The 27,308-nt window shown below is 39.3% G+C and overlaps 2 protein-coding genes across 2 annotated transcripts in view; one reads left to right on the forward strand and one right to left on the reverse strand.

Annotated features, from left to right (window-relative positions):
• Nucleotides 1-24,128, forward strand: part of LOC112142722 (transmembrane protein 211) — a 143,992-nt gene extending 119,864 nt beyond the window's left edge. The window contains exon 3 of the mRNA XM_024266261.2: nucleotides 20,968-24,128. Within this exon, the coding sequence (XP_024122029.1) occupies nucleotides 20,968-21,194 (227 nt within the window). The 3' untranslated portion in view covers nucleotides 21,195-24,128. The remainder of the gene's footprint in view (nucleotides 1-20,967) is intronic.
• A 151-nt stretch (nucleotides 24,129-24,279) lies between these two features.
• Nucleotides 24,280-27,308, reverse strand: part of LOC112142720 (spermatogenesis-associated protein 22) — a 5,296-nt gene continuing 2,267 nt past the window's right edge. Inside the window, exons 3-8 of the mRNA XM_024266260.2 lie at nucleotides 27,124-27,261; nucleotides 26,755-26,908; nucleotides 26,354-26,678; nucleotides 26,146-26,269; nucleotides 25,973-26,070; nucleotides 24,280-24,656 (exon numbers count right to left, since the gene is read on the reverse strand). Coding sequence (XP_024122028.1) covers nucleotides 24,465-24,656; nucleotides 25,973-26,070; nucleotides 26,146-26,269; nucleotides 26,354-26,678; nucleotides 26,755-26,908; nucleotides 27,124-27,261 — 1,031 coding nt within the window. The 3' untranslated portion in view covers nucleotides 24,280-24,464. The remainder of the gene's footprint in view (nucleotides 24,657-25,972; nucleotides 26,071-26,145; nucleotides 26,270-26,353; nucleotides 26,679-26,754; nucleotides 26,909-27,123; nucleotides 27,262-27,308) is intronic.

The following is a 27,308-nucleotide window of genomic DNA, read 5'->3' on the forward strand; positions in this document are numbered from 1 at the left end:
TGATCTTCTGGTTCATCTGACTCTACTTCGTCTGCCGCCTGCCCTGACCCTCGCCTGGACCCTGACCACTCTGGTTCTCACCTTATGCCCTCATTCTTGTGCTTGACCTCTGCCTGCCTGACCCTGATTTGACTTTATGGGCTTTTAGCTGTGCTTTACGCCTGTTGTTCTGTCTGTGCCAAATAAACCTGCTGCTCTTGGATCCAGCCGTCTGCCTGTTTTTGACACACATCTACTGTTTTTTTCAAAATATCCCTAACTTATTATGACTGCTGCAACTGGGAGATGTGGAAAGAATTGTATATCACGATATAAATATTTTATATCACAATAATGATATATATCACGATATACGACAGCAAAGTATATTTTCAGTTATTTTCTGAAAAAAATGTTAAAGCTGACTTTTCTGACGATTAAAGTTAAAGATTACTGAATAGTCACAACTGAGAAACAAACATTTTAGTACAGTAAAATAATCAAATGAGAACAGATGTGGCTGATATACAGCAGCCATGACATTTGTTTCAAAAATCAAAGGTATTCAAACTGAATTTTTTAGAAACATTTTTTTAAAGTGCACAACAGTTTCAAGTTTCAGAGTAGAAAAACAAATTTTTACACAAAATTCCACAAGAATTACGTCAGTTACGTCAAAATTTGAAGAGTTACCATAACCAAAACAATATAAACACTGGACTTAAAGCTCTGGTGTTAAAGCTAATTCATTTCTTTATTTTTAGAACTTATGTTAGTAAGCTGAACCTCAGTCTCAGTTTTGAGCAGGAATAAAGGGAACTCACTAGTTTTACGTTAAAAACAGGAAGCTTCACTGACACTTTTATTTTGAAGATTTCTTTGCTTCCGGTGACAGTAGCGCTGCTCATTCTGCTTTGTTTTAGTTCATAAATTAAAATCCAACATTATTCTGTATTTCAGCAATTTGGACGTTGCGAATATTCACACTCAAGAAAGAAAAGAAACTTTATGTTGCAAAACCACAAGACGGTGTTTCTTTATGAGGAATCTTTTTAATTTATCTCTATTTTCATTTATTTATATATTTTGTGTACACTTATACAAATCTCTTCGGCTATTTAATAATATATTTGACATAATAATTGATCAAATTAGGTTAGAAACAATATAAAAGATTGAAGAGAAATGGCCTGATCTATCGACCAGATGATAACTAACGTCAAATCGTCAAGCACTAGTGACTACCGTATATTTGCTTACAGTCTTGCAGCCACTTTTATTTGTCAGCCTCAAAGGTGACCAGTAGAAATCTGCAACCTTCAACAGATTCAAGCTCACATCTGATGACCAAACCTACCTTTGGAAGATGAATGAAATTCATTCCTGTATATTAGACAAATGTTTATTTTCTGCAGCCTGGGGCTGCTGTCCAGAATCTACAGCATTGCATACCCTGCAGGGCTCCTTCCAGCCCTGTTTACAACCCTGGCGCCGCATCCCAGGGAAACGATGCAGAGTTGATGCACTCCTCTTGATAAACAGCTCATCAGGCTGTGCTGAACAGTTACAGCTTTGAACTGCGGGAGATAAACTACTTCATTCAGCAGATTTGCTCGTGAGTGCTCTGGCGCTTCTGGTTAATGTGGTTGAGGCTTCTGGCTTGGTTTTATTCAGACTTTTTTTTTTTAATCAGAAAGATTTTTTGGGTGAAAATAAGAATCTTTAAAAATGAAGGTAATATCAATAAATAGTCCTGTTAAAAATAAAATGAATAAACCAAATATGGGTTTAAGTAAAACTGTTATTTGATAAATCTGCTGATAGTTTCTTTTTGTCGGAAACATCTTCTCATAGGCTGCTAGTTTCTAGATTGAAAGTCTAACCCTTTTATTATGTGGTAGAATGGATAGAGGTCCCTTTTGACCTGACCCTGTGTGTGTTTGTGTGGGAAGCCAAGAGGGATGAAGCATTACACGAAGGGGAGTGCAGCAGAATTTTGTTACCGTGACCCTGTTCCCAGGAAGGGTCAAATGTCATGTAAAGTGTGAGATGGTCCAACACCTCTGCTCTGTAACCAGGGAGACGCTCTCACCACATTAGCCCCCAGTCTGCTTTGTGTCTCAAGTGGTCTTCTTGATTACCTCTGTGGGCATCCCTTTTACCTTGGTCTTCATTTACAGATCTGAAAGCATACGATCGATGCAGAGCGAGACTGAAACAGATAATCAGAAGGCAAAAGCTGAAGGTACATTTCTGATCTGCTCTTTAGATTAAAGACAAGATGTGGATGATTAAAGAGCATCCTCCAACTGAGCTCAAAACTTCAGACGTCCAGGCAGATATTATGGGGTAAGGCCGAGGAGATCTGAAAGTCTGATCCTGTTCGACTGGCTTCACATGAGACAGGAGAATAAATAAGGAGATGTTTAAAAGTGGGTGTTAGGATGTTTGTCACAGGTTTAACACAAAGCTCCTTATCTTCTCAGTCAATCAACTGTAAACTCACTAATGTTTATCCTGGTTGTGATTCAGGTAGATGAATTCACATTTAGCTCCAGAATAGTCAACAGAGTTATAAAGTGTTATTAAGAGGGTGTTAAATCTGCCCAGCAACACAAAAACCAATCAAAAGCAGCACTAAGGACTAAAATTAGGATTCATGACAAAAAAGCTTCTTTTTTGCTGCAAGAAAACAACCAGTCTATGAAAAAGATCACGAGAAGCTTAAGATGTCTGATACTGAGTAAATAACCAGGCTTTGCAGAAGCATTTGTTAGCTAAGTACGATTGAGAACTGTTTGGCTTACAGATTATCAACAAAACAAATGTAAAAGTCATCTTAGTTTACCAAGTACCCACTAGTGATCCTATCGTTTCCGTCTCTGTTTAATCCAGTTGGTGTAACTGTTCAATATAAATAAAAATACTTACTGTATTTTCCAGCACAATTTGACCCAAATAAAAGTCTGAATTTTTCAAAAATCAACAGTACATGTTAGAATCTCGAGCGCCTTATTCTGACTCTGCTGCAAGCAGGGTTGGTTTATATTGTGAATACACTAACACAGCTAACAAAAAAAAAACACAGCTAACATTTATCAGTGTGGGACTGTGTATTTTTACGTGTTACTAATAAAGTTGGGAGTTAGCATAGTCACAGTAATGTTTGCTTTAGCAGTATCAGGCTGTTTTTTTTTACCTGATGCAAACAAGTTACAGGTATTGTAAAACATGCTAACACGGCTAACGCTTCCAAGGTGGCTAACATGTAGTCACAAGTTCTAGAAACATAATGTGAATGCAGTTAGTGAAGTCTTACTGACCGATGTACTTCAGTCAGCTACCTCTATTTTGATGCGCAACAAATTTACGACTCGACTCCTGTCCATCTGTCATCTGTCATCAGGGAACAGAGCAGCCTGAGCAGCAACAGGCTGCTACTACCTAAGAGCAGGACCAACAGACTCAGAGACTCCGTTGTCCCCCGAGCCATCAAGCAGTACAACTCTGCATTCAGCAGGAGGGGGAGAGGGAAGGTCAAGAAGGGAGGGGCATAGCTGCCTGATACATCACACAAGCAATAACCAGAATACATGAGGAATACTCTTACCAGTGCAATATGTATAATCTTTCAGGGTATCGTGCAATGTTGATTTTCTGCATTATTTATTATTTTTTCTGTTTGCACATTTAGCTATATTAAGTCTATTTTACTTTATATTCAGTCTATTTTACTTATTTTGTTATTCTATTTTACTTTATTTTGGTTATTTTTCCTCCATCTGTGTGCTGTACGGACACGGGTATCTGAATTTCCCTGAGGACTTCCAAAGAGATTAATAAAGTATTTTTCTATTCTATTATATTCTAAAAACTGTGTTCACAAGATTGACGCCCCCCGACGTGTGTGGGAGGAGCTATCCCCAAACGTTTCTAGCCTGGTATCTGTGTATATCTCATTTACAATGCATGGGAGAGACAAATAATGTCTAAAGATTGGATTTATTTATTCTTAAAGAGCTCTTCAAAGGCATAAGTAATCGTATGTCCATGTCTGGGTTCATGAGATCATTTAGAGATTCTTCCAGTGCGGTGAGATTCACTCTTGCTGCGAGGACCACGTCTGAATGACGCCCACATTCTGAGGTCTTTTCTTCTCTCTGTGACCCAGTTTAACCACTTGCTGTGCCACATTAGCCAGAGACGAAAAAGAAAAGAATAAAGAATTATTGTCTCAGTGAAAATCGGGAATCGACCCTCCATGTTGTATTTGGACTCCATCTGCTGATCAAGTCAATGAACATGTCATACACCCAAAGCTGAGTCCCTGATTGGTTGATGCGACGTTCCGATTTTTGAACTCTGGAGGGAATGCTCAAATCGCACGAAGCTCAAATTGCACAGCTACCGCACCCAATGCTCAAATTATGCCAAAGGACTTCTGATTGCATCTGTACAATGACTTAACGTGGAAACTGGACGCCCCTGACGCGTGAAATGCATTTGGTGTGAAAGCAGCTTTATGTTCTATTTTCAAAAATAAGCCATTTGTTGACGGAGCGCCTTATGACACGGTGTGCCCTATGGGGTGGAAAATGCTGATTGAAAAAATGATTTTGCATCTGGTTAGATATTCATGATAACTTTTTTTATGAGGGTTAATAATTTTATTCTAGAATTGATCCCAAAATGTTCTGTTTTGGACGGTAGGTATTGAATCTGACACTGCAGCCGATTTCAGAAATGGTAATGCTTGTTTGTTGTGTCTATTTGCCTTACTGATTGTGAGGGGCTATAAAACAAAAGGATGACGGGACATCAGTTGAGGCTTACTTCCACGGCAACAGGATTCTTGTGTCAGTTTTCTGCCAGCTTTATCTGGTTTATCAGAACACCTTCGGAACATAAAGCACTATATGTCTGAGGGGGCAGCAGTTGGTCATGCGTCCTTATAACCAGCTGGGTCATTCCTCATATTGGGCCATGTAATTTATCAGTCTCTACTGGAAAATCAAAACCAGAAGCTTGTCAGGTCCACTTATACAGCGAAGCTAAAAAATTTGATCGGAAACATTTGCGTATGAACATCCTCAGTCAGGAATACAACAGCACAGCATGTTTAAACTCATAAACCCCACAGTATGTCTCAAACTGTTTGTGTTTTAGTCCGGCACCGAACACATGGATGTTACTGTAAGAACTGTTGATATTCACTGTAATTCTGAGAATTTCCACAAAGGTGAAGTGTAGCACATTACAGTCAAAATTATTGCGAAGGTAATGCAGCTATTTGTATGCTGGAGCGCATTAGATGCCTGTAGAGACCCTTTCAGGCGTGGGATATGTACGTTTAATGGTTCCATCAATCTGGAAAAATGTTGACATGCTGTCATTCAGACGCTGGTCACTTCTTTTGTTAAAGCTCCTCCTGGTTTGGTCCAATAATCTAATCTCTCACAAACAAAAGCACTCTATATTTTTTATTAATGCAAGATTTGGCAGGGCGTCATAAGAGGAATGATATATTTTTATAGTATCTATAAAATAAACCATGAAGTGAAAGCTGTTATGTCTTGCTGTCAACTCCTATGAGTCTATTAGAGCGGATATTGTATTAAATGTTTGGGGTATTATTGGGAACAGTTTAAGGAGATTTTCCTTTAAAAAAAATCTATGGATCACATACCTAAAAACAGTAGGTTGGGTCATTATTAATGACCCCAATTATTGTTGTTCTCTCTGCTGTGTTCCCTAAACACACAGTCTTTTTAAATGGTAGCTATCTTAATAGTTTTTTTAATAGGGGTGACCCACCATTGCTTTAGCGCATGGAAACACACATGAGGGATTTGTAAGCATGCAGGAGATTTCACGGTCTCCATGAAACTTCATTCCCTTAACACTATCTCTGCTGCAAGAATGACATTTAAACAAATAGTCCACAGCAAAATGAGAAAGCAGGTGTTTGCTGCTGCTTATATCTATCCTGCAGTCTTTGGATTTAATAGTTTATAGTTTTATAAAGCTATGTTGTGGACATTATAGAAATTAGGGTTTCACTCATTTAGGATTTGGTTGACTTTATTATGAATTTATTTGGCCCCAAATCACTGGTCTAATGGACATTAAGATTAATATTTAAAAAATGTATTTTAAACGTATTATTTTGAACTTTGAGGTTTTAAACAAGACAGAAAAGTGCGACAATGTTCATTTCTAAATGAGAAAAGTGTATCAAGTGTGTAGTGAGGAGTTCTACAGCCTTAAAATGTGGTTGTTGTGGTTATTTTTAGAACATAAACCCACAAAAGACAAGGGAACACTGTAATCTGATTACATCATACTATCATTACGCACAGACAGGGGCTTACAAAATCTGTTACAAATAAATATGGACTTATCGTTCTTATCTTCTTGTCGTTAGCCCAATGAGGCCATTTTTTCTTTGTGATATTGGGCAAAATAAATAAAAATTGAATTATCTGCCTGTTGGCTAAAGTTGTTGACTGTACTCTTGTCTTATTATATTATTGCATGTGTGGGGTATAGTTTTTCTTGTATTTTTATTTGTTTTATGTACAGCACTTTGAGCTGTTTTTTAACTGGAAAGGTGCTATATAAATAAAATTAATTTGAATTTGAATTTAATGTGGTCTAGGAATCTTCTCTCTGATAACTCTAGCTTCATAAATGATTGTGTTTATAAAGCTGTCCTCCGTGAAGAAGCAAAACAAAGAAGCATTTTGTACTTGTCCAGAAAAAGTAAACTGCATCCACTGCTCCCTGGTATAAAAATCCTTTTGAAACTATAAACCACTCTTTTTCAGCTCCAATGAATTTCAATTTTAGATTTGACACAATTTTTGCTAATGCAGCCTGCATTTTGTGTTGAAATCCTTTCTGCCTTACATATCCCTTGAAACGTATAGAAAAATTACAAAAGCTTAGAAAAAGCAAACTGGGAGCCAAACAAAAACCTTTTATCTGACCTGAAGGATTTACAGGCAGAAGTCTTCTGTGAAATTCCATTAGATTGATCCCACAGATCTGTGGATCAAACTATCTTCAGCCAGTGACTTTCATATTAAAGTCCAGCCAACAGCAGAAAAATGGGAACAATTTATTTTTTCAAAATAAAAGCACTTCACAAAGTTCCTTTTTTCCTTAAACCAAGAATACATTGCACATTGATGCAATGTCAATACATTGATGTCTTTGTGGATTCATAAATTTAATGGTTTGCAAATGCAGCAAAACAAAAAGATCAAATAAACCCACTCACAAATCCAAAAAGTATCACAGTTTACTTGTTTGAAAATCCACAACAAAGATGTCGTAGTCCTAATAGGATCCATTCAACCAAAGATGAGCCTAGCAGGAAAGTACAGCAACACACCATATGCTCCCTGATCCCTGAACAACATTTGAAGATTCCTGTTGGAGATATTCTATAAAACTCCACCGTGTCTGAAAGCTCCATCTTCCTCAGCCCCCACACACAAACCTCAGATTGTTGTGCCACACATTTATTTATATACAGCAAGAAATCTGCCCGTTGGTGATTCAGTGCTGTGTCTCCTGCTTCTTACTGGCTAACATGCACACCTCTGTGTGTGACATGCTCTGTTTCTTCTGTTGAGGGTAATGGTTTCCATTTTCTTTGAATGCTGGTGGATCAGGGAGCCATTGCACTATAGAGTTCATTAAAGAAGTCAGCGGGGCCCCATGTCTCACCTGACTGCATCCTGTGTTCTTTATAAGGCCGTCTATACATGGACAGATAATGGCCATGCTCTGAGACGGCTACATTTACCAAAAAAAAAAAAAAAAAACACAATGTGGCGAGAAAACACAGCAACACTTTGGTGTATATAATTTCCAAATAGCAGTGGGTGGTGTCCCAAAAACTCATCAAGTCTGTGCACAGTGCTCAGTTAATAATCAGCTTTTCAGCTAAATTCCACAGCCAACCCACCACCTGCAAGTCAGATAAACAACAGCTTTTCTTCTATGGATTTTAACATTTTTCACAGAACAGAAATCATAATAGAACACAAGACCGCTTATATGACATCAAAGCATCTTCATGTTATGTTATCTTTTACATACCGGTTCATTTACACCCAATGACCTTTGTAGGAGCAGATATAGAAAGGTGAACATATTGTTACCTTTAGTAAATGCTATGAGCCCGTGATGTCTGAAAATCCCTGAATGAAATGACCCTAGTAGGCCACTGTGAGGCAGTGCAGCAGTGTTTGTTGTCTTAATCATTCACAGTTGGACATGTCAATTTGCTGTGCTGGTCAGTTATAACAACTTTTATAGCTTCTCTAGACTTTTTCCAAACTCGCGTCATCTCTGATAGTCTCATAAGGGGTTGCTGGAGCCTATCCCAGCCACTAGCTGTGTTCCCATTGACTATGAAATTGCGCAAATTGGATTTGTGATAGTAAATTTGCCAGATGGAAATACAATATAAAAAAAATGCATTTATTGAAAAAAATATTTTGGAGGAGGTGGTTTTTGAGGCGTAAACACTTTGTTCGAATTAAATGAGTCACATTACCAACAATGACTGCACCCCAGGATGTCTCACAGCATCACATAGCCTATCAAAAGTTGAGCGTGTCATGTTGAATTGTTGAATCCAGAGCTCCTCTGTAAAATCACCAACCACAATTTCCTAAAAACGTCCGTAGTTGCTCCCACGTAGCTTGCCGCTATATAACTTGAATAAGACGCCGGCCTCTCCTTTGATAGATAATGACGAGAGCTAGTGCCGTGACAGAAATTTTAATGTATCTGTTGTAAATCAAAGTATTATTCACATCTGTGGTTTTTAATGACGTATCGCGTGAGTTGGTTTGTGTTTATTCATATAATTATAATTTTATGGAAACACTGTAATTACGAGATTGTTTTTTTTTAACATATGTATAATGGAAATGCAGCTAGTGTTGGGCAAAGGCAGGATACGCCCTGGATGGTTCACCAGTCACGCTACTTTTTAAAAATTGAATTTTTATTTGGCAGCAGTGGAGGCCATTTATTGCAGGTTTCTCTAGCATTCTCTGCTTTATAGAGGAGCTGTGAAGATTTTCCACAAAACTACTTCTTGAATAGGGAAGTGTTTTGAATTAGCAGGGATTCTGCTGGAAATGTGGTTTATCATATATGTGGTTGCTAACAAACTGTGTAAATGCAGTTCTATGTCATGATGGAAATGGTTAAATAAAATATTCCTTTGTTGAGATTCGTCCACCTCATCATCACCTGAAACTACTCGTGTTAGAAACAGTAAGACTGGAGAACAGCAATCAACATATGAACTTTTTTAAATTATTATTATAAAAGACTGCTAGTTTAAAGTTAAATATGATCAGTTAGAGAACGTAGAAACAGCTTTGATGTTGTGATTCTATGCTGAACTCTCAAACTGATCTCTGATTCATTAATAGAAATCCTGTTGTAGTTACTCTACTGCATTAACCATAAGCATAGATTTTCTTTTGTCTACAGCGTCCTCGTGTACCTCACATTTGTCCTGACTCAACGTCGTACTCCTCCGCCCCGCTGCCAAGGCTTCCCTTTTCAAATCTGTCCAGATACAAATTCCGTCATATAAAGGTGGCTGGGCGCCGTTCTCCCGCCAGCTCCAACTGCAGGCTGTTAAAAAGACATTTTAAATGGATTCTGTAATTTAAAAAATATGTGACGATCAGAAGGAAAATAAGCAGCTTGTTTAAAAGTTTATGCTTTTCGTAATTTTCATGAATCTGAATCATTATGTGCTCCGTTAATTTCTGTAATTCATTAAACTAATGCTGAGCTGAACAAAATTCTCTGTATTTGGTCAAATATTTCTGTCCACCAACAATGCAAATTACCACATATATCAACCTTTTTTTTTATTCAAGGCGATTTAATGCTGAACACTACAGCAGTTCATATTCCTCCATGGATTTATCACCTTTAATTGTTGTCAGTAATTCATGATAAACTGGTATACATAAACTTATGTAAAACACACCCATTTAGCATGTTTGTATTTGTTTTCTGTCACGCTAATGTTTTTTTTTTTATCACTTTGTGCTGTTTTTGTTGTTTACATTTAGCTTGTATGCTAAATAGTTAATTTAAAGAAGTAAAAAACTTGAGATATGACAGTATTTTTGGACTAAAAAAGACAAGAGATCAATTTACTGCTTATATTTCCAGGACAAAATGTCTTTTTAGCCAACAAATTTTTTTGACGGTTTTGTCTGAAGTTGTCTTTTAAGTCATTGGTCAAGGTTCCTCCTCCTGTCACCTGCAGCTGCATCAGACTCCACACATACATGTCAAACCTTGTGTCGTATTGACTGTGGCGTGTGCAGCTGCACCTTTCCTTTTGTCGCTCAGACGCACAGATGGGAATCGCGGTAACACAGAACAACTGCATCTACAGCCTCATCCAGCGGTGTCACGGGGTTGTTCCGGCTGTCCCCTCTGACATTTGATTTGGACCTGAGGCGGTTTCTGCACCCAGGAGACGATTACGGGCTCAGACTCTGGGCCAAAGGCTGTCAACACAATCAGGGGGTTAATGCTAGACACACAGCTGAACACGCTCACTCGGACCTTTAGCAGCCGTCCATGTGGATTCCAAGCTAATAGTGTCACATAAATGACTTAGTCTTCAGTCTTTCTGTGACAATTTTCTGACAATTTCTTTTATTTAAAAAAACGTTTATAGTAGTGTTTTAATTATGATTATGGAGTTTTTAACCAAAATCCCACAACCTAAATGTCTTAAAAAGCAATTTTTCATGTTGATTTGAAGCCTCTGTCTCCTAAATCTCCTCTGAGGGGGCGTGGCTTTTAGAGATGAGCAGCCCCGCCCCTAATCCCCCCTGTCTGATTATGATAGCTCTGTGTCTCGCTAGCCTAAATCTTCACCGCTGCTACATGAAATCGTCAAGCAATATTGGTAATGTCCTGCGATATGGTTCTGATCCGGATGTCAGCCCGGACGAGGAAGTGAAGATCTTCATGGTCTGAACTTCCTCCAAAAGCCTGATTCTTTCTCCTTCCAGTTCACCAAAGACTCTTTAGCTAATTCTCCAAAGCACCATCATCTGATCACAGCAGCACATTTAAATGACATTTTTAACGTTTTCTCTGGGTTAAAGTCAATCAAACTTGCACTGGCAGCTGTTTTTTCTCTTCATAGCCCATAGCACTTCTTTCACTGGATCTCTGGATGGTCTACCTACAATTACACCATCATGAAACTCATCCACAGTCTATTTGTAAATAAACCAAGATAATGAAAAGTCTACGTAAACACACAAATATATGTGTTTTGGGCTTCCATGTCTGCAACTCTAGTGTTCATGTGGGCTGCACAAGTTTTTGGCTCAGTTTTTGGGCTCTACATACAAGACACGTGACCACTGAAGATGCTTTGAAAGTTGAACCCGTTGAACTTTGACCAATCGGGCACTTGGATTTGGTAGTGACACATGAACGGCATCCTGTATAAGTCACAGAAGTGCCAAGAGTTTGAAAATTGATCGTGGAGGAGAAATTGCAGTTTTAAAGCTTTAAAATGACAATAGAACAGAACATCCTGACTCTATTCTGGTTGGAAGGATTGATCAACCTCTGGAGTCTGTTGAGTGAGCGGACCAAAGGACTGTGATAAAAAGTCTTATTATTCAACTCTGATTGACCAATGCTCAGACAGACTTAAGATAGCAAAAGCTATTTTGTCGGCCCACTAATCCCTCTTTCCTCACTATCGCTCCATTTCGTATCGGTGCATCTCAAGGTCAGCAGCTTTTTACCTCCACCCTCCACACAGAAAATGTTTGGATGTTTAGGATCCTGAATGGGGACAATCATTCTGAGGGTATGTAGTGATGCAAAAAAGATTCATCACAATTTTAAACAGAAAATGATGATTTTCACCAAAACAAAATACAAATCAACCTACAGGACTCATCTTTGTAACAGTTGTGGAGAATGCAGAATTAGCTGTTAAGATTGAACGGATGACCACTCTGTGTTGGCATCTCATCAAGCCAGCAGTCAAAAAGCACACAAATCCTCTTCAATTTTTGCAGCCAAATTCTACATTTGTTCTTCCTTTTGTGTTTTGCCACCATCACTTATCTTCTACAGCGGGGTTTCTCAGCTCAAGACCCATTGTCCTCCATGTTTTCTATTTTCCCTGCTCAAAAACACCTGCTTGCAAAGACTGTGAGTATAAAGTGGTTCAATTTTTGTGATTTTTCTAGTTTTCACTGTCTATACCACCAGGTTTAGGTTGTCTATCATCCACAGCGGTCTTGGTTTGTGTTTTTGACTATTTAAGGGTTTGTCATTGTCAGGTTACCTGTTTTGTCACATTTTTTGTTCTCGGTTAGTTTATAGGTTTTATCATGTTTACGTTTATTTATTAAATGTTTAAGTTTAGCCTGATCTCCTGTATTCTGGGTTCTTCAAACCCCACCAGTTCCTGACACTGCTCTTTTTCTGAATTTGATGAGCTGAATTAGGGGTGTTTTGGTAGGGTAATAAAAAAAACAAAAAAGCATTGGCTGTGGTTGCTCAGGTGGTTGAGCAGGTCGGCCAATGATCGAAGGATTGACGGTTCGATCCCTACTCCCTCCAGTCAACTGCTGTTGTGTCCTTGGGCAAGACACTTCACCCTCCTGCCTCCAGTGTGGCTCCACTGCATATGGCCGTCCTGGTGATGGTCAGAGGGGCTGTAGGCGTGCACGAGCAGCCACGCCTCTGTCAGTCTGCCCCAGGGGAGCTGTGGCTACATCAATAGCTTACTATCACCAAGTATGAATGAATAATGGATACAAACTGTAAGCACTTCGAACGTCTGGAAAAGTACAGAAAAATTCAACCAATCATTATTATTATTATTATTATTGTGATGGAGGTGAGGACCAGAGTTAAATGGTCAAAAGTCCAAACATGCTTTAAGCTACGTTTACCTCAGCAACGTCCGTTCACTTCCAATGAAAATCTATCTAAAGGTGCGTTTAAAACTTCTGCATTCACGAGTACTTATGCAAGTTTTAACGTTGGTTTTTGGCCTCTACGTAGAAAATGCTTAGTCATTGAACTTGGATTGGGTAGTGACATATTAATAGCATCCTTTTTAATTCATAGAAGTACCACCGTGTGGAAACTGATCACAAAGAAGAGATTAATAATTGAGGGTTTGTGCTCGGCTGGACTTATATGTAGGAATAGAGTAGTGAAAGAAAAACCCTGGAGCAAGATTCACCAGATTTGTACCGCCAAACCTTTTCCAAATAGGTACATGTGCTTCTATCAGGTAGTGACAGTCCAGTGTGAACACCACATACTAAAAGTTCAATAGATAATAGCAATAATGACGAGCTGTAGTTTCACTGTCGCAACCCCAACAACGAGGAGTAATGTCGGATTGATTTACTTTGACACATGGGTGGGCAAGAGGGAACTGAATTTCCAATCCTCCCATCAGAGATGGACCGTGTCTGCATGATTTCCAGATATCCAAGCCCTACTCATGACTGATTACCTGGCGCAGGAGTGTCCAACCAATTAGAACATGCCAGAGCAGGGTATGTAGGGAAAACATGCAGAAATGTGGCCCTCGAGGAAAGGAGTTGCCTATTGCACCAGAGCCAAACTATTTATTGGCTAGACTGAATATCACACTAAGCAAAGCAATATTTATAGTTGAGAACACGAACATGGCATGGCAAAGTGGATTTTTATATAGACAGAAACGTTCTGCATTTACGTTTGGGGATGTCATATTTAATGCAGGCTTCATTAAGAAGAAGTACTATAAACTAAAAAGTTTGTGCTCCTTAGAGTCTGAATTGTTTTTAATAAAGTTGGGGTTGAAATAAAATGGCTATTGAAGTTTTTTTTGTAAGAGTAGCAACAAATACAATATAATAAAACCATTTAGCAGCATTTCTGTTTTGCTCTCTGCATCACCTTAAGCCAAAAGTTTTTCGATATGTATGTTGTTGGAGGAGCATCATTAGCATAATTTCCCAGAGGCACCCAGGGCTTAATTATCAACATGACTGCGATGTGCTGCTCATCACATTAGGATGGAGACCCTGCTGTTTGTGTTAGCGCTTCGCCAGGTCCCAGCTGACTACCTGGAGATTTATTGCAGACAAAGTTCAACTTCCAACAATTCAGAAACTTTAATCTCCCGTGCTGCTGCCAGCACACAGAGGGGTTAAAGTAACCCGGGGAGGATGTTTCCATATGTGAGGCTGGATTGTTTCCTGTAGCCTGTTTGTTGAGTGGTTCGAAGGTTCAGCTCATTTTTCTTTTAAAGTTGATGGTGACTCTGCGGTGCGCGTGCGGTCACATGCACACACCGGAGTGGTCTCATCCCTCTGATGGGGGCCAATAGCTTCACTGTGACAGAGAACAGATATTATCCAGCCCCATCTCTGTTCCTCTGAGTGTAAAAATGGAAATGCTGCTTGTGTGTGGCCAGAGAGAAAAAAAGTCAATTTCCTCGCGACAGTGCGGTGTTTTCACCGCGCTTTGTTATGCTTCGTTAAGTCAAGGCACCCATTTCCAGTGAGCGTATACAGTGACTAATCTATCCAATTTACAGCCGTGTTTTCCTGCAAGCACACACTTTTGCATACTTACAAGTGGTTGTTTGAAAAGGAGACTTTGTCTGGTTATTTAAAGTTACACAAACGACTATTTAATAAAGAAGTTGGCAGAGGAAAAACCTGTCTGTAATGAAGCCATATTCCGCAGCTTTCCCTCCATATGTTTCCCGCCAAACCAACCTGTCCCATAACACAAACAAATAAGCCCGGCGTTGACAAGTCAAGATTTAGTGGCCTCATTTTGTCTTTGTTTTGAACTCGCCTGCAACTTTAACTGAACCAGGGTTGACAGAGGAGAAAAATGTGAGGCTTTTTTCTCCTCCGGCTTGTGTTGTTTTCCTTGCGAGTCAAATGGGTTTGCAGACGGCCGAGGTCTAATGCGCGCGCGGTGGAGTCTGTCTTTGAAGTGAACGGTAGCTGCAGATAATGCTCGTGTTGGGACGGCGCAGCAGGTAGATAAGAGCTTTCTTTTGGGTGTGAAAGTCAGAGGTGAGTGCTGACGACACGAGATAACAAACAACAGCCAAAGGGAACCTGTGCCACTTCCTTTAACAATTTTCTGGTTTTGTGTGCAACTGCTAGCATCATACAGTCGCTGCAGGCATTAGTCACTTCTGACATGTTTTAATTATTTGTTGCCATCTAGAGGGCTGGAATTTATTTCTATTTATAAACTGGTCAGCTCTTTGTTCACTTCACATCCACACTTCCCAACTAAACGTAGCCTTAATTTTTACTATTTTAAGTAATTCCTTTGTTAAATAAATCCATTATGTAGAGCCATAATTATTTCCCTGCTATCTGGGTTTTAAATTGGACAATGCAGGTTAATTGAAGTTAAGGATATAATTAAAACCAACATTATAAACAGAAAAGGACAAGTGAATTAATTAACTAGTGAGACGTTGAACAAAGAAGTACAAGTAAAAAACCTCATCATGGTGAGACGTTCTTTACACTCTGTCAAGCAAAGTATTAATGCAAACACCTTCAATGGATGGAGGGACTTCATTAACGCCACAAAACAGAACACTATCAAAGCTGTGACTCTCTGTTTTGGAGCATAAAAGTGAAGAAGAGAAGGCAAGTCACGTGATCTGCTGGTTCCAATAGCACCGCCCATACTTAAGCATGTATTTAATCAGATTCATTGATTCTAATGCTATGTAAACTTTGGGCACGTGTGACACGGGGAATAATGTGCTGAACGTAGGTTTTGCACGCACTTTCAGTATACGGTATTCCCACAGGTGCTAGATTCTCGACACCAAGGCCCAATCCGAATTCTTCCCTTCTCCCTTCCCCTCCATTTGGCCCTCCAAACGTAGAGTTATGAAAAAATTGTGTCTAATATTTCGGATGTTACTTTTGTTCGATGACGTCATCAATAACCCGCTTTAGCACGGAGCTTCCAGCGCTTGAACGTACATAACAACAGCGGTTTTCTAACTTTAAAAAGGTCATGGTACAGGAAAAAGTCATTACTTATATTTAAATGTAAACTTCTGTGCTTCAGAGCACAACCACGTGAAGTAAAGGGCTTCTCAGCGCGATGCGGATTAGAGTCCCGGGGGTGGACTTTGCATCCCTCCGTTTGGAGGGTTGGATTTAAAAAATACATTTCCTGGACACACTTTGACTTAAACTCCCCACAAATTACATATGCTTACATTGACTTTTCATTGAAAAATGCTACAAGAACATGTTAAAAACACAAAAAAGGATTTTATAGAAAAATTACACTTTTGCTAGTTACTAAAACCTTAACTAGTCCACGATGAAACTGCATAAAGGAGAACTTAACCATTTAAATACTCCTTTTTTCTTGTAACGGACTAAACCAGAGATTTCTGCTTTAAGGGTTCCATGATTATTAAGTGCTTCTGTGTCACACTTGGTTGCCATGTTATGTCACACCTCCTTGCCCCCCAAGTTTTATTCAATCTGTCTGTGGTTTTACTGCTGTGAGCCTGTTTCACCATGTTGGAGAGCAGATTTCCATTTCTTGCTACACCACAGAGACAATCAAAAACCCAAGGTTAACTTGGCTCATTTAAATAATAACAGTTTTAAAGTACTTCAATGCTTTTTCATTTGGAATCTTTTATTGTTCCTTCTTCTTTTCTATTCTACTTTTGCTACAGACAGATTTGTAAAGCGAAAATACCTACAAAACAACAAGACGCGGGTAAATGGAATTCTTTTTTATCATCAGTCCCCTACAAAGACCTGTGCAGCCCACAGCTGAAGATCAGGCAAAAGAAGTGAGGCCTCTGGCTGCTTCGGCTTTGTAAATCAATATTTGACTCCATCTGAAGTACACACTCCCTTCAACGCTAATGAGGAGTGCACTCAGGCAAGATGGGAGTCATGAGGAACCGGAATAATAAAAGGATTCTTGATAAGGAGACTGCAAAGAGTGTAAAACAGACAGAAGTAGCGTTTAGTTAGATCACTGAATTCTGCAGAAAAACAGAGTTTCTTAAGCTTTAAAGGAAGAACAACAGCCACTAGGAGAACATCAGGAGTAGTAAGAGTGAGTCATTTTAGAGGAGCTTCTGCTTTTGTTCTTTTGAACTCCACACCTTGAGAGTCTGTCCTGCCTCTGGCCCTGTGTGGAACGCTTTCATGAAACCGGAACGCATTAACGCTCAGCTGACTGGAGGGCGCTCCATTATTCTGAGTCTTATCATCCACAGGCCTTTATGACGGTCAGCATTACTCATGCGGTTGAGGATGATAGATTCCACACTTTCATTCTTCTGTGCTGAGAGATCTCTAAACTTTCCTTCTCACATGCAGACAGTTTATTAGGATTTACCATGTGATTAGCTGCTGCCTGTCATTCTAATAATGTCCTCGCCACTGACTGTATATGAGAACTGGATGGAGCGAGTGTGATGACACCCATAGAAAGTGGCTAAATTCCAACTCTAACATAATGAGCTTATATTTTTGTCATTTTATTTCATTAATGGACACTGTCATGTTGGTGCTAGACGACATCAGTAAGTAGTGATTGTTCCAAATAGGTTTGAGACATCGTTTCTATGGCAACCAATCTCGCTTTAAGGAGTGAGCTTATTGGAAAGTCACACCCCTACCAGTTTAAAACTTAAATAACTTGCATTAAAGAAAGAAAAAAAATATCATGAAAAGAATATTAGGATAATCAAGAACATGTTAAAAAAAAGATTTCAGACTTTGTACAACTTGAAGTGCTTTATACTTAAAAACTAAAAACATACAATGAAAACTTATTACACACTTCACCCTTCCCTCCATAAGCACATAAAACCCTTGACTCCAAACACAAAGAATACTTCTAAAATAACTTCTAAAAGAAAATTATTGGTGTTTTGTTCCTTATGTAGCTAATTAGCAGCCATTTTGTTAGCATGTTGTTGCTAACATGTGAAAATCTTGTTAGCATCAAAACACACAGTTGGAGATGCTGCCATTTTGTCTGGCGTCACCATGAAAAGGGTCTATTAGAAACAAAGCTTCGGGATCATCTGAAAAACACAGAGTGGTGCTCTCTGGGTAAAAACGGCAAGATGTTAATTCAGTTCTTCTGAAAAGACCTTTTGAGATTAAATTGAAATAACAAAAAAATGTATAAAAACAGAGAACATGAAGTAAAAATGTTCCATCCATCTATTAAACCTGCCCCTTTCATAGGGGGGGGGTGTCATAGGGTTGCTGGAGCCTATCCCAGCCACTCTTGGGCAAAGATGAGATACAAAAAAACTGAGCTCGTTTTTGCTTTATTTCAGCCTGTTGTAGTTTACTGAAACCTCAACTTGATTTTTTGACATAATCTGACTCATTAAACTATTGGTGAATTAGTAAACAGCCCTATAATTATTAGTATTAGAGCCAATAAATCCCCCAACAATCTATTCAGAAGTGTAATGGTCAACCTGGACGACTGGAGGAGTAGTGAGTAGTTTTCCACTGACTTGCGTCAGATTCACACTGGTCCGTCTGCGGAGCGTCTCTATTGCGTTGCGTGTTGAGTCCGTGTCACGAGCGTCAGTTTACATTATCTCTGTTCCCCCCCTGCTTCCAGAGGAGTGGCTTCTGCTGCCACCCCCACGTCGAGTGGGTTCATGCAAAAAACTTTGGCATCTCATGTCATCTTTGAAAGAAACACGTTTGAAGCTAAAAGCTTCCAGAATAAACCAAAACATCAATCTGTAGAACAGATGTGGAAAAAAAAATGTCAGTAAAGTTCAGTTTAACTGTCTAGACATCAGATCCTTTCTGCTGCAGCCGTGACACACCAAATGAAAAAAAACTAAAATTGTTTCTGTCCAATCTTTAATTGACTGATCTTAAAAAATAATCAATGATGACTAATGTAAGGTAATGATGAATAACAGATGACTTGACAAATGAAACAATTGGAAGTTTCAGTCCCACTTTGTCGTGTTCATCACTATTTTGAAAAACTTCTACAGATTATTTAAGAAAAACAAAAGATGACATCAAACTTTTGACAACTCAAACTGTAGGAAATATCTCCAAACTGTGACGGTCCAAAATGAGTCCAACTCACTTTTAGGATGTGTGAATCCAATTTATTTAGCTTTGTTCTCTTTCAGATTCGAAGGATTAGATTGATCCATTTGGAGTTAGCCTCTAATTTAAGGAGGATTTTGCAGTTTTCAGGGCTTCCTCTCTCATTAAAGGCTTGCAGAAATCTGATCAGACCAAGCTGCAGCTTATCTGACCAAAATTACCGCCCTGAAAAGCGTCACAGTCTGCCTGACACAATCCGACTCTGACTGCTGACTGCAGCTGACACTTGTTAGAGGCAAATGGCTCCTTTTCAGTCCAGGATGGATTCTTTGGTCGTGTTGTCCAAACAGCTTTCCATGCTGTTGTGTTTAAATAAAGAATACAGAGTACAAGAGTGTTATAAGTGAAGAAATCTGCCAGTAAAACTGGTGCAATTTGATGTTTTAAGATTTCCTAAAATAGGTTGTGGTGCCCTTTCAAGACAAAAATAAATCTTGAAATTAGCTACAAACACTTAAGTTTGGGTATATTCGCATAACAAACTGAAATAAGGTGTCATAAATTAAGCATAAATACCCAAAAAAATGAATTTTATATCCTTAAAATAGATATTTTCATACACTTTTCTCCCAAGATATGCAACTAAACCTTCTTAAAGTAAGACCATTAAATAAAGTAGTCTTAAAAATTGACTTTCAAACTTTTGTCCTGCATTGTGTTAGAGTAAAAAAACTCTCCAGCTTCCTTAAATCAGGCAAATTTGTCTCTTGAAACCATTCTCAAATACAACGTCTGTTTAAAAATATTATATAAAGTAAAAAAAGAAATGCTGTTCTTTTAGAGATAATGCTTGAAAAGGTTGTTTTAAAGATTAAATGACAAGATATTCAACATTAATTATCTTAAAACGGTGCTACACAGACACGTCTTGTCTTATATCAAGTTTACTATGGTATTTAAACTAGAAACTCAACAAAAATACTCTGAGATTTTGTGCTGTTGAGGTGGGAATACTGCACAAGGATTGATACAAATGGTTGTCAAACTTACAAAATGTCTGGAAACCTTTTTATTTTTTAGACTTTCTGAAAGCAGAAGATAAGTTACTGTAAAGCCAAATGGAATAGAGGCTGCTTCACTTTATTCTCCTCATTATTACATTAATGTGTTCCTCACTTTCCCTCCAGTTTTTAATAAACTGATGGACAGTTATTACCCCAGTTTTAGTAGTATCAGCATCAGCAACCTCCTTAGATGATGGTTATGTGAGACTTACCAAATATGAAAAGCGCTATATAAAGTTTGATTGATTGGGTGGTTGATTGATGGTTGAATGCAAAAATTAAGTTCAATGGTGCAACAAATGGTTCAGATTTGATTTGGGCCTAGTGTCTTCTAATGGATTTAATTTAAAAGTTGAAAAGCGATTCACTGCAAAGTTTGGGTTAAATAAATTGTTGTGTACAGAAACCTAGTCATCAAGGTGATTTTTGTACAGATTATCAAGGTAAAGTATCTAAGTGTTTTTTTAAAGCCTTCACTGCCACCCAGAGGTTCTTAGCTGCTACTATAACACACCTAATATATCAAACTGTCAGTGTGGAGAGAACAGTAACATGACAATAAAGGAAAAGACTCAAATCCATTCATGTATGGGACAAAACAGAAAGCTGTTTTTCTTGTGTCTATTTTCTACTTTCTATCTTTATATATAAAAAATACTTTATTTTGTTCTTTTCTGAGTTTGTGTTTTAGTTTTCCAACAGCTGATCCAAATGTTCTCCACCCTAACACTCTGTCTTCCCTCTCCTCTCTCCAGTTTTCATCATGGCTGCAGGACTGCTGATCTACCCTTTCGGCCTTAACTCCTCATTGGTCCGCTCCTTCTGCGGAGACTCCGACATCTACCACGCCGGCGAGTGCCAGATCGGTTGGGGCTACATGCTGGCGATTGTCGGAGTCATGCTCACTGTTTTCTTGCCCTTTTTTGCCAAATATGCCCCAAAGGAGCAGCTGTCGCCCACCCCTTTGCCCACCCTGTTATAGTTCCACCTCCTAACGTCCTGATGAGAACGTCTCAGTTTAAAAAGCAAAGTTAGAGCTGGAAAAAAAGCTGCAAACTCTGTCTTCCTGCATCAAGAAAATGAATCGAAAAGTAATATTCTTTTTGTTATTTAGATTTGACTTATCTGTGATTTTCATGTCTGTTTAGGAGACGATGCAGTGAAGAGAAATTTGTGAAAAAGCAGACCCTTTAAACTGGGTCAATCAAACCAACTGGAAATTCTCCTGAGCAAAAGGTGGAAGTGTGGCGTCACACGGCCTTACGGCTCCGTCTGATGATGTATCAGTTCTATCGAGAGGCAATAGAACCACCAACGGCTAGGAACATTTCTGGAGGAGTATTAACCCTAAAGGAGCTAAAATCGTCTCAGTACGAACCGGATGAAGCAGCAGATCCGTGATGTTTTATAAAATGTACAGATGGAAGAACTCGGAGGCGAAGAAGAACCAGTGCGAGTCAGGAAGACTTTCACAGACACTGGATTCACAAACTGTCACCATGGAACGGACATGCGGTGCAACAGCAGAACTGAAAACTGCCTCCATCTCAGGAGAGCAACGTCTAAAGAAAAAAAAAAAAGTTGGGATCCAACATGTGTTTCTCTGTTTTCCAAGATTTGTTTGTGCAATGTCTTTTGCTTGTTTCTTTCTGTTCATAACACAAGAACTAAACACTGTAATTCAGGAAAAAAAGTAAAGTTAGAGCAAAAGGCAGGGAAATGAAGAAACTGAAATGCATGATGGGATGGGCTTTGTTAGCGGTAGAACAATTGAGCTAGATTTTAAATGTGATCTGACCACATGTGCCTTCTAACATAACCAAGACGTGATTCTGATAACTAATCAGGTTATTTTCTGCTGAAAAACTGGCTGCCGTCGTGTGATGTTTCATCTTTTCTCCCACGTTGCTCCTGTCAGCAGTACAGTGTTTCCTTACTTGATGCAGTACGACCTCTAGGAGTTGAGAAGATTTTGAGGAGAAAAAAATGGTCATTTGTGGAGAGGAAAGTAATGTTGGTGTGTGGGACTTTCCCCTCTGCCTTTATGCCATTAGTCCAGAAAACCGCAGTTTGACTAAGTTGATGACATGCATGTTAATGCTAATCTTTGCCTTGTTCATTTATGCTTAACGCACATTCTGTGAAGGAAAAATATTTATCTCTACTAGATCTTTACGTTTACCCACTGACAATAAATTGAATAAATAAATAAGAATGTGTTGAATTGGTCAAAGTTCAACCTAGTTTAACTTTCAACACGTGATTGATGGTCATATTTTTTGTACATACAGGATGAAATCAGTCGTAGAAACTTGTGTCCGTGTGAACCGAGTTTTAATCATGAAAGCCTGAAACATTTATGTGGAATTTTCATTAGAAGTGGCTGCTTGAACGCACGTTACAGAGGTTGATATGAACTTAGTTTTAAAATTTGTGTTAGTAGGATTGTATTCTTTTTAAATTGGCAGCTGGATCGGTGGGTGGACCCAACAACACTTAACTTTGTCCTGCCCAGTTTCCCAATGTCTGCACAAAATAGACAAAGTGAAGTCCAGTCAATGTACTATCCAGGGTTTTTTTTTGTATCAGATAATCCAGAGGGAGTTTTTTTTTCCTCAACAAGTAATTAAGATTTTGTTGCTTAAGTTTAGCAACTCGAACGTCCACCATACATACATTTTCTGTAGGTCTGAAGACCAACTCTATCCCAGAGCCTTAGTTTGCTCCCTAAACCATTTTGTCGACTTGGACTTTGTTGGCGTCCCTGTTATATTTAACAAAACTCACCCAGACCAATTTTTAAAGTAAAGGCGGTTCTCCACGACACATTTCTCCTCTGAATCCCTCAGATGTTCATTTCTAACGTCTTATTGGTTTGTCTGTGTGCTCTCTTTAGGGGGCGGGGCTTCAATCCTTCAAAGTGTCATTTGTTTTCTGGCCATTGTGCCTTCAGCTGCTTCAGATCATTGACAGGATCTGCCTGTTGAATTCAACTTCACAAAGGGATGAGAATAAATCCCACACTGAGGGCAGATGGACGAGTTGTTTGTGTATTAATGCGAATGATATCGTCTTGCCAAACCACTTGGATGGTCTCGTTGCTCATTTCAGACTTGAGGAGGTATCCTTACATCCTAGTAGAAAGTTGACTGATAACACTTGAGAACATGAGTCTCTAGAATATTAACTAGCACTCGTTTATCTCAGCTCAAATGTTCCTGATTGGTGGAACATCAAATAAAGTATCACTTTCTGTCCAAATAATCATTTAAATGATACATTTGTCAGTGGAAAAGCATAAAAATCAGTGAGGGATACATGTTTGTCTCTTCTCTTGTTATCTAAAGGAGCTGGATTACTCAAAGAACTAACTTCCTTGTTTTGGGGGAATGAGAGAACCAATCCTTTGCTCTGTTTTAGGCTAACGCTTTGACGTTTTTGTTGACCAGTTTCTTCTTTTTGAACCCTTGCTGTCATGGTCCTCTCTCTTTACTCTTCTTGTACACTGCCAATTTCATGAAGCCTGACTTCCTCTTCAAGTGGATGTTTGTGTGCGTATTTGTAAAAAAAAAAAGGAATGAAAAAATAAAAAACCATTCTGGTTTAAAGTTTACAGATGAAACTTTCCATGATTCCAGGTTTTGGGTTTCCATAGCGACATGTCCTGACAAATGTTGCCATATTTGAGAGCCGATCCAGAGAGGAGTATTTGGTGTTGTAGTGGACCTCATTCTGTGTGGCTGTGTGGGAACGGCGGCGGCGGCGTGGCTGCATCGGCTCGTCCTCCTGTTTGTTGACCTGTTGTGCGTAAAGTCTCAGCACTGGTGAAACCCTTTTGATAGACTAGAATTATTATTTTGCTTTTCTTTTTATTGTGATGTTTGACTGTAAATAAACTGTTCTTGATATCATGTTATTCCTAACTTCTCCTTTTTTCAAAAGCATCATTTAAGGGAAATCTTTTTTTCTTGTGTGTGCTCTACCTGAACTGACTTCTAAAGAAATGTTTGTTGTTGTGTGATGTTTGTAATAAAAATACTTACAAAAAAGAGGCTTTATTTTCTGTGTTTAGTCATAAATTTTGTCTTTATCTGTTCAGAGAACAAACATTTATTTAAGAGTTTAACAAGAAACTTACACAAAGAAAAAGTGAGCTTCTCAAAACAGCAACAAATCCTGAAACGTGTTTTTTTAACTGCAACTAGTTAGAATAACTCAATAACTTTGTTTCTCTGAAAGCACCAGTGGAAGCTCAAACCTCAGAGAGCGTCTTGACCAGCGCTCTCATTTCGGCGTCGCAGGCCTTCACAGCCTCCTGAGCGTTCCTCAGCTCCGACGGCAGGCCGGCGCGCACAGACACGCACATCAGGACGTCTCTGCTCCGGTCATAGTTGCCAACGCAGCGGTGGACTTGTCCACGGATCAGACGGGGCAGAACCTGCTCCTGTCAACAAAGAGAGACGCTTTAGTCACAGCTGTCCATACGGGCGGAAAATGGGAAAACCTGTGAGATCAAAGAGCGTTTGGTGAGCCCAAAATGTTCATGTACATTTATTTCTATGCTGCAAGCGACAGGTTGTAGTGAACAACTGTATGAGACGTGAGAGTGAAGTAGGTGAGAATCATACGTAAAGTGTCTGTTGATGCTGTTTACATCATTAATGCACATGAGTGGGCCACAACTATGGAGAGAATATAGACTCACTCCGATTTGTGGGTGCATAATTCTTAATTTGTGTGTGTGTAATTCTTGATTTGTGTGTGTGTAATTGAGGATTTGTGCATAACTTTGGATTTGTGCGTGCGTATTCTTGATTTGTAACTCATATAATATGTTTTTTGCATGAGTGAAAAAACTACAAAATACAAAAAAATACAATTTACACATGCACAAATTAAAATTACAGCAGCTAATTATACACAAAATCTTCTAAAAATACGCATGAATCACCTCTTACGCATGGACGAAACCTAAGTTACACACGGATTCCACCATGAGACTCTTTTCACGTCTCACTGATTCATCCGTCAGTGATACATCAGAATGGAGCAGAGCGCGGCCTTTTATTTGTTTGCTCCTAATTCATACAATTTGAAATAAGAAATACTCATAAAAAGAAATTTTCTTGATATAGTTGTTCTTCATCATGAGAGAATGGTACAAGAGCATGAAGCTTTGGCACAATTTCTATAAGGAAGATCTACCTCACCTCAGGCATGCTGGGTGTTTATTCATTTATTCAAGCGCTTACTTTCTTCATAGCCAATCACAATCAAATTCCTGCCTTTAAATTCAATGAAGTTTGTTTATGCGCATTCCAGACATTCTCCATCTTAACCACCATCAGCTCTCTTCACTCGGTCCAAAGTCATCACTAGCATCTGGCCCAGAGCCCAACCACCAAAGACTCCAGCCTGTTCATGCTTCACAGTTAAATTCTTCACAATTACATTTTTCAATCCCACTTTCAAGATCTCTCCTTCTTGAAATGTTAAAACCAACATTTTGATTGGAGTGGGTCATTAAATCCTTGTGTAAATACTGGAGTTTGCACCTGTAATCTCTCATTAAATCATCCCCACATCCTAATGAAACAGCACATGCAATCTATTTGCATGCACTTGTATTTTTACACTCATAGTAAATCAGGCCTTGGATGCTTTCTGTAATATAATAGGTGTAATAATTGTATAATCTGGTGCAGATATCCTTCAGTTCAGAATACAGTGACAAACACTAAATATGTCACTAAAACTCACTGTTTCATAATAAACACACTGGAGGACTTCCTTCCCGTCTCTCATGAGGAAGTTCTTGGCTCCGTAGCGCCCCAGTGTGACCGCAGAGTCCAGAGTAGCTGTGGGACATGCACAGTCTCTCAGGTCAATGCTTCAATCCGTGCTCACTAATGAGAAAAAAAACATCAACTGACCAAATATCTCAAACAGGTACGGGACTTTGTCTTTAAACTGGCTCCAGTGTCTCATTCCACGGATCACTGCAGTCAGGATCCTCAGGGAGTTTTCCACGGCTGGTTTGACTGGAGATGTTTCTGGCTGGAAAGGGAAAGCAAACATTCGAGGAGGTGTCCAGATCTCTGTCAAAGCAAACCCAGGAAGCAGCTCCACAAACATCTCTACCTGAGGTTTAGCCTGTCCACCAGATTGAGGCTGGCTCGACCTCTTTTGCTCCACAACAGGAGACGTCTGCGACTCAAAGCTGTTGGTGAACCTCCAGGAGTTGTTTGGCGGTTGTGCAGCGTGGCCGTACGGCTGTCTGGGGGCAGACGGAGGTGCAGGTCTAGACTGCTGGGAGAACTGAGGGCTGGGTTTGGCCGACTCGGGAGATGATAGCTGGGAAGGCCCGGTGTTAGCTTTCATCCTGCTTTGAACATTCATTCTCTGTCCAGAATAAGAACTGGATATCGAATCGTGTTTTCTAAAAGCGTCCCCAGGCTGGTTGGTACTGAAATGAGATTAAAACTCAGTTAAAGCGTCAATAAAATTGGAATATTAGCTGTCAAACGGTGACTGAAAAGCACCTGGTGGTTCCGGCTCTGTATGGATGAGGCACAGGTACGTAGCCTCTAAAAGAAGAGGAGGGTCCCGGTGCAGGTCTGCTGCTGCCATACGGCTGGGCCAGAGCAGACTGAGGAGTAGATGGTTTGTTCCACTGGTGGCTTTGAGCAGCAAAAGCTTGAGAGAGCAGAAACAGGGAGAGGACAGTGGAGACTTTTAAAACAGAATTATTTGATCAATTTATACTACATGCTTAAATGTTTATGAAAACGTCTTAAAAGTAACTAAGATAATTGAGATAATTCTACTGACAGGTTTAAGTGAAATGGTTTGTGGGTGCATGCTGCCACCTACTGGCAGAACGGTTAACAGCATAAATCCTGCTGTTTTACCTGGACTTCCTTGAGGTGCAGATGAGCTGCTCCTAACAGGATATTCACTGTGGGAATAGAATTCATTCTCACAAGGAACAGAAGTCAGAGGAATTCTGTTTCTCTTCCTCTGGTTAAAGAGCGGCACAGGAAGGTAGCCTGGTGGGAAAGGAAACACAGATTTATTATGTGTAAAAAAGACAGAG

The sequence above is a fragment of the Oryzias melastigma genome, linkage group LG14 (assembly GCF_002922805.2).
Source record: "Oryzias melastigma strain HK-1 linkage group LG14, ASM292280v2, whole genome shotgun sequence".
Lineage (NCBI taxonomy): Eukaryota > Metazoa > Chordata > Actinopteri > Beloniformes > Adrianichthyidae > Oryzias > Oryzias melastigma.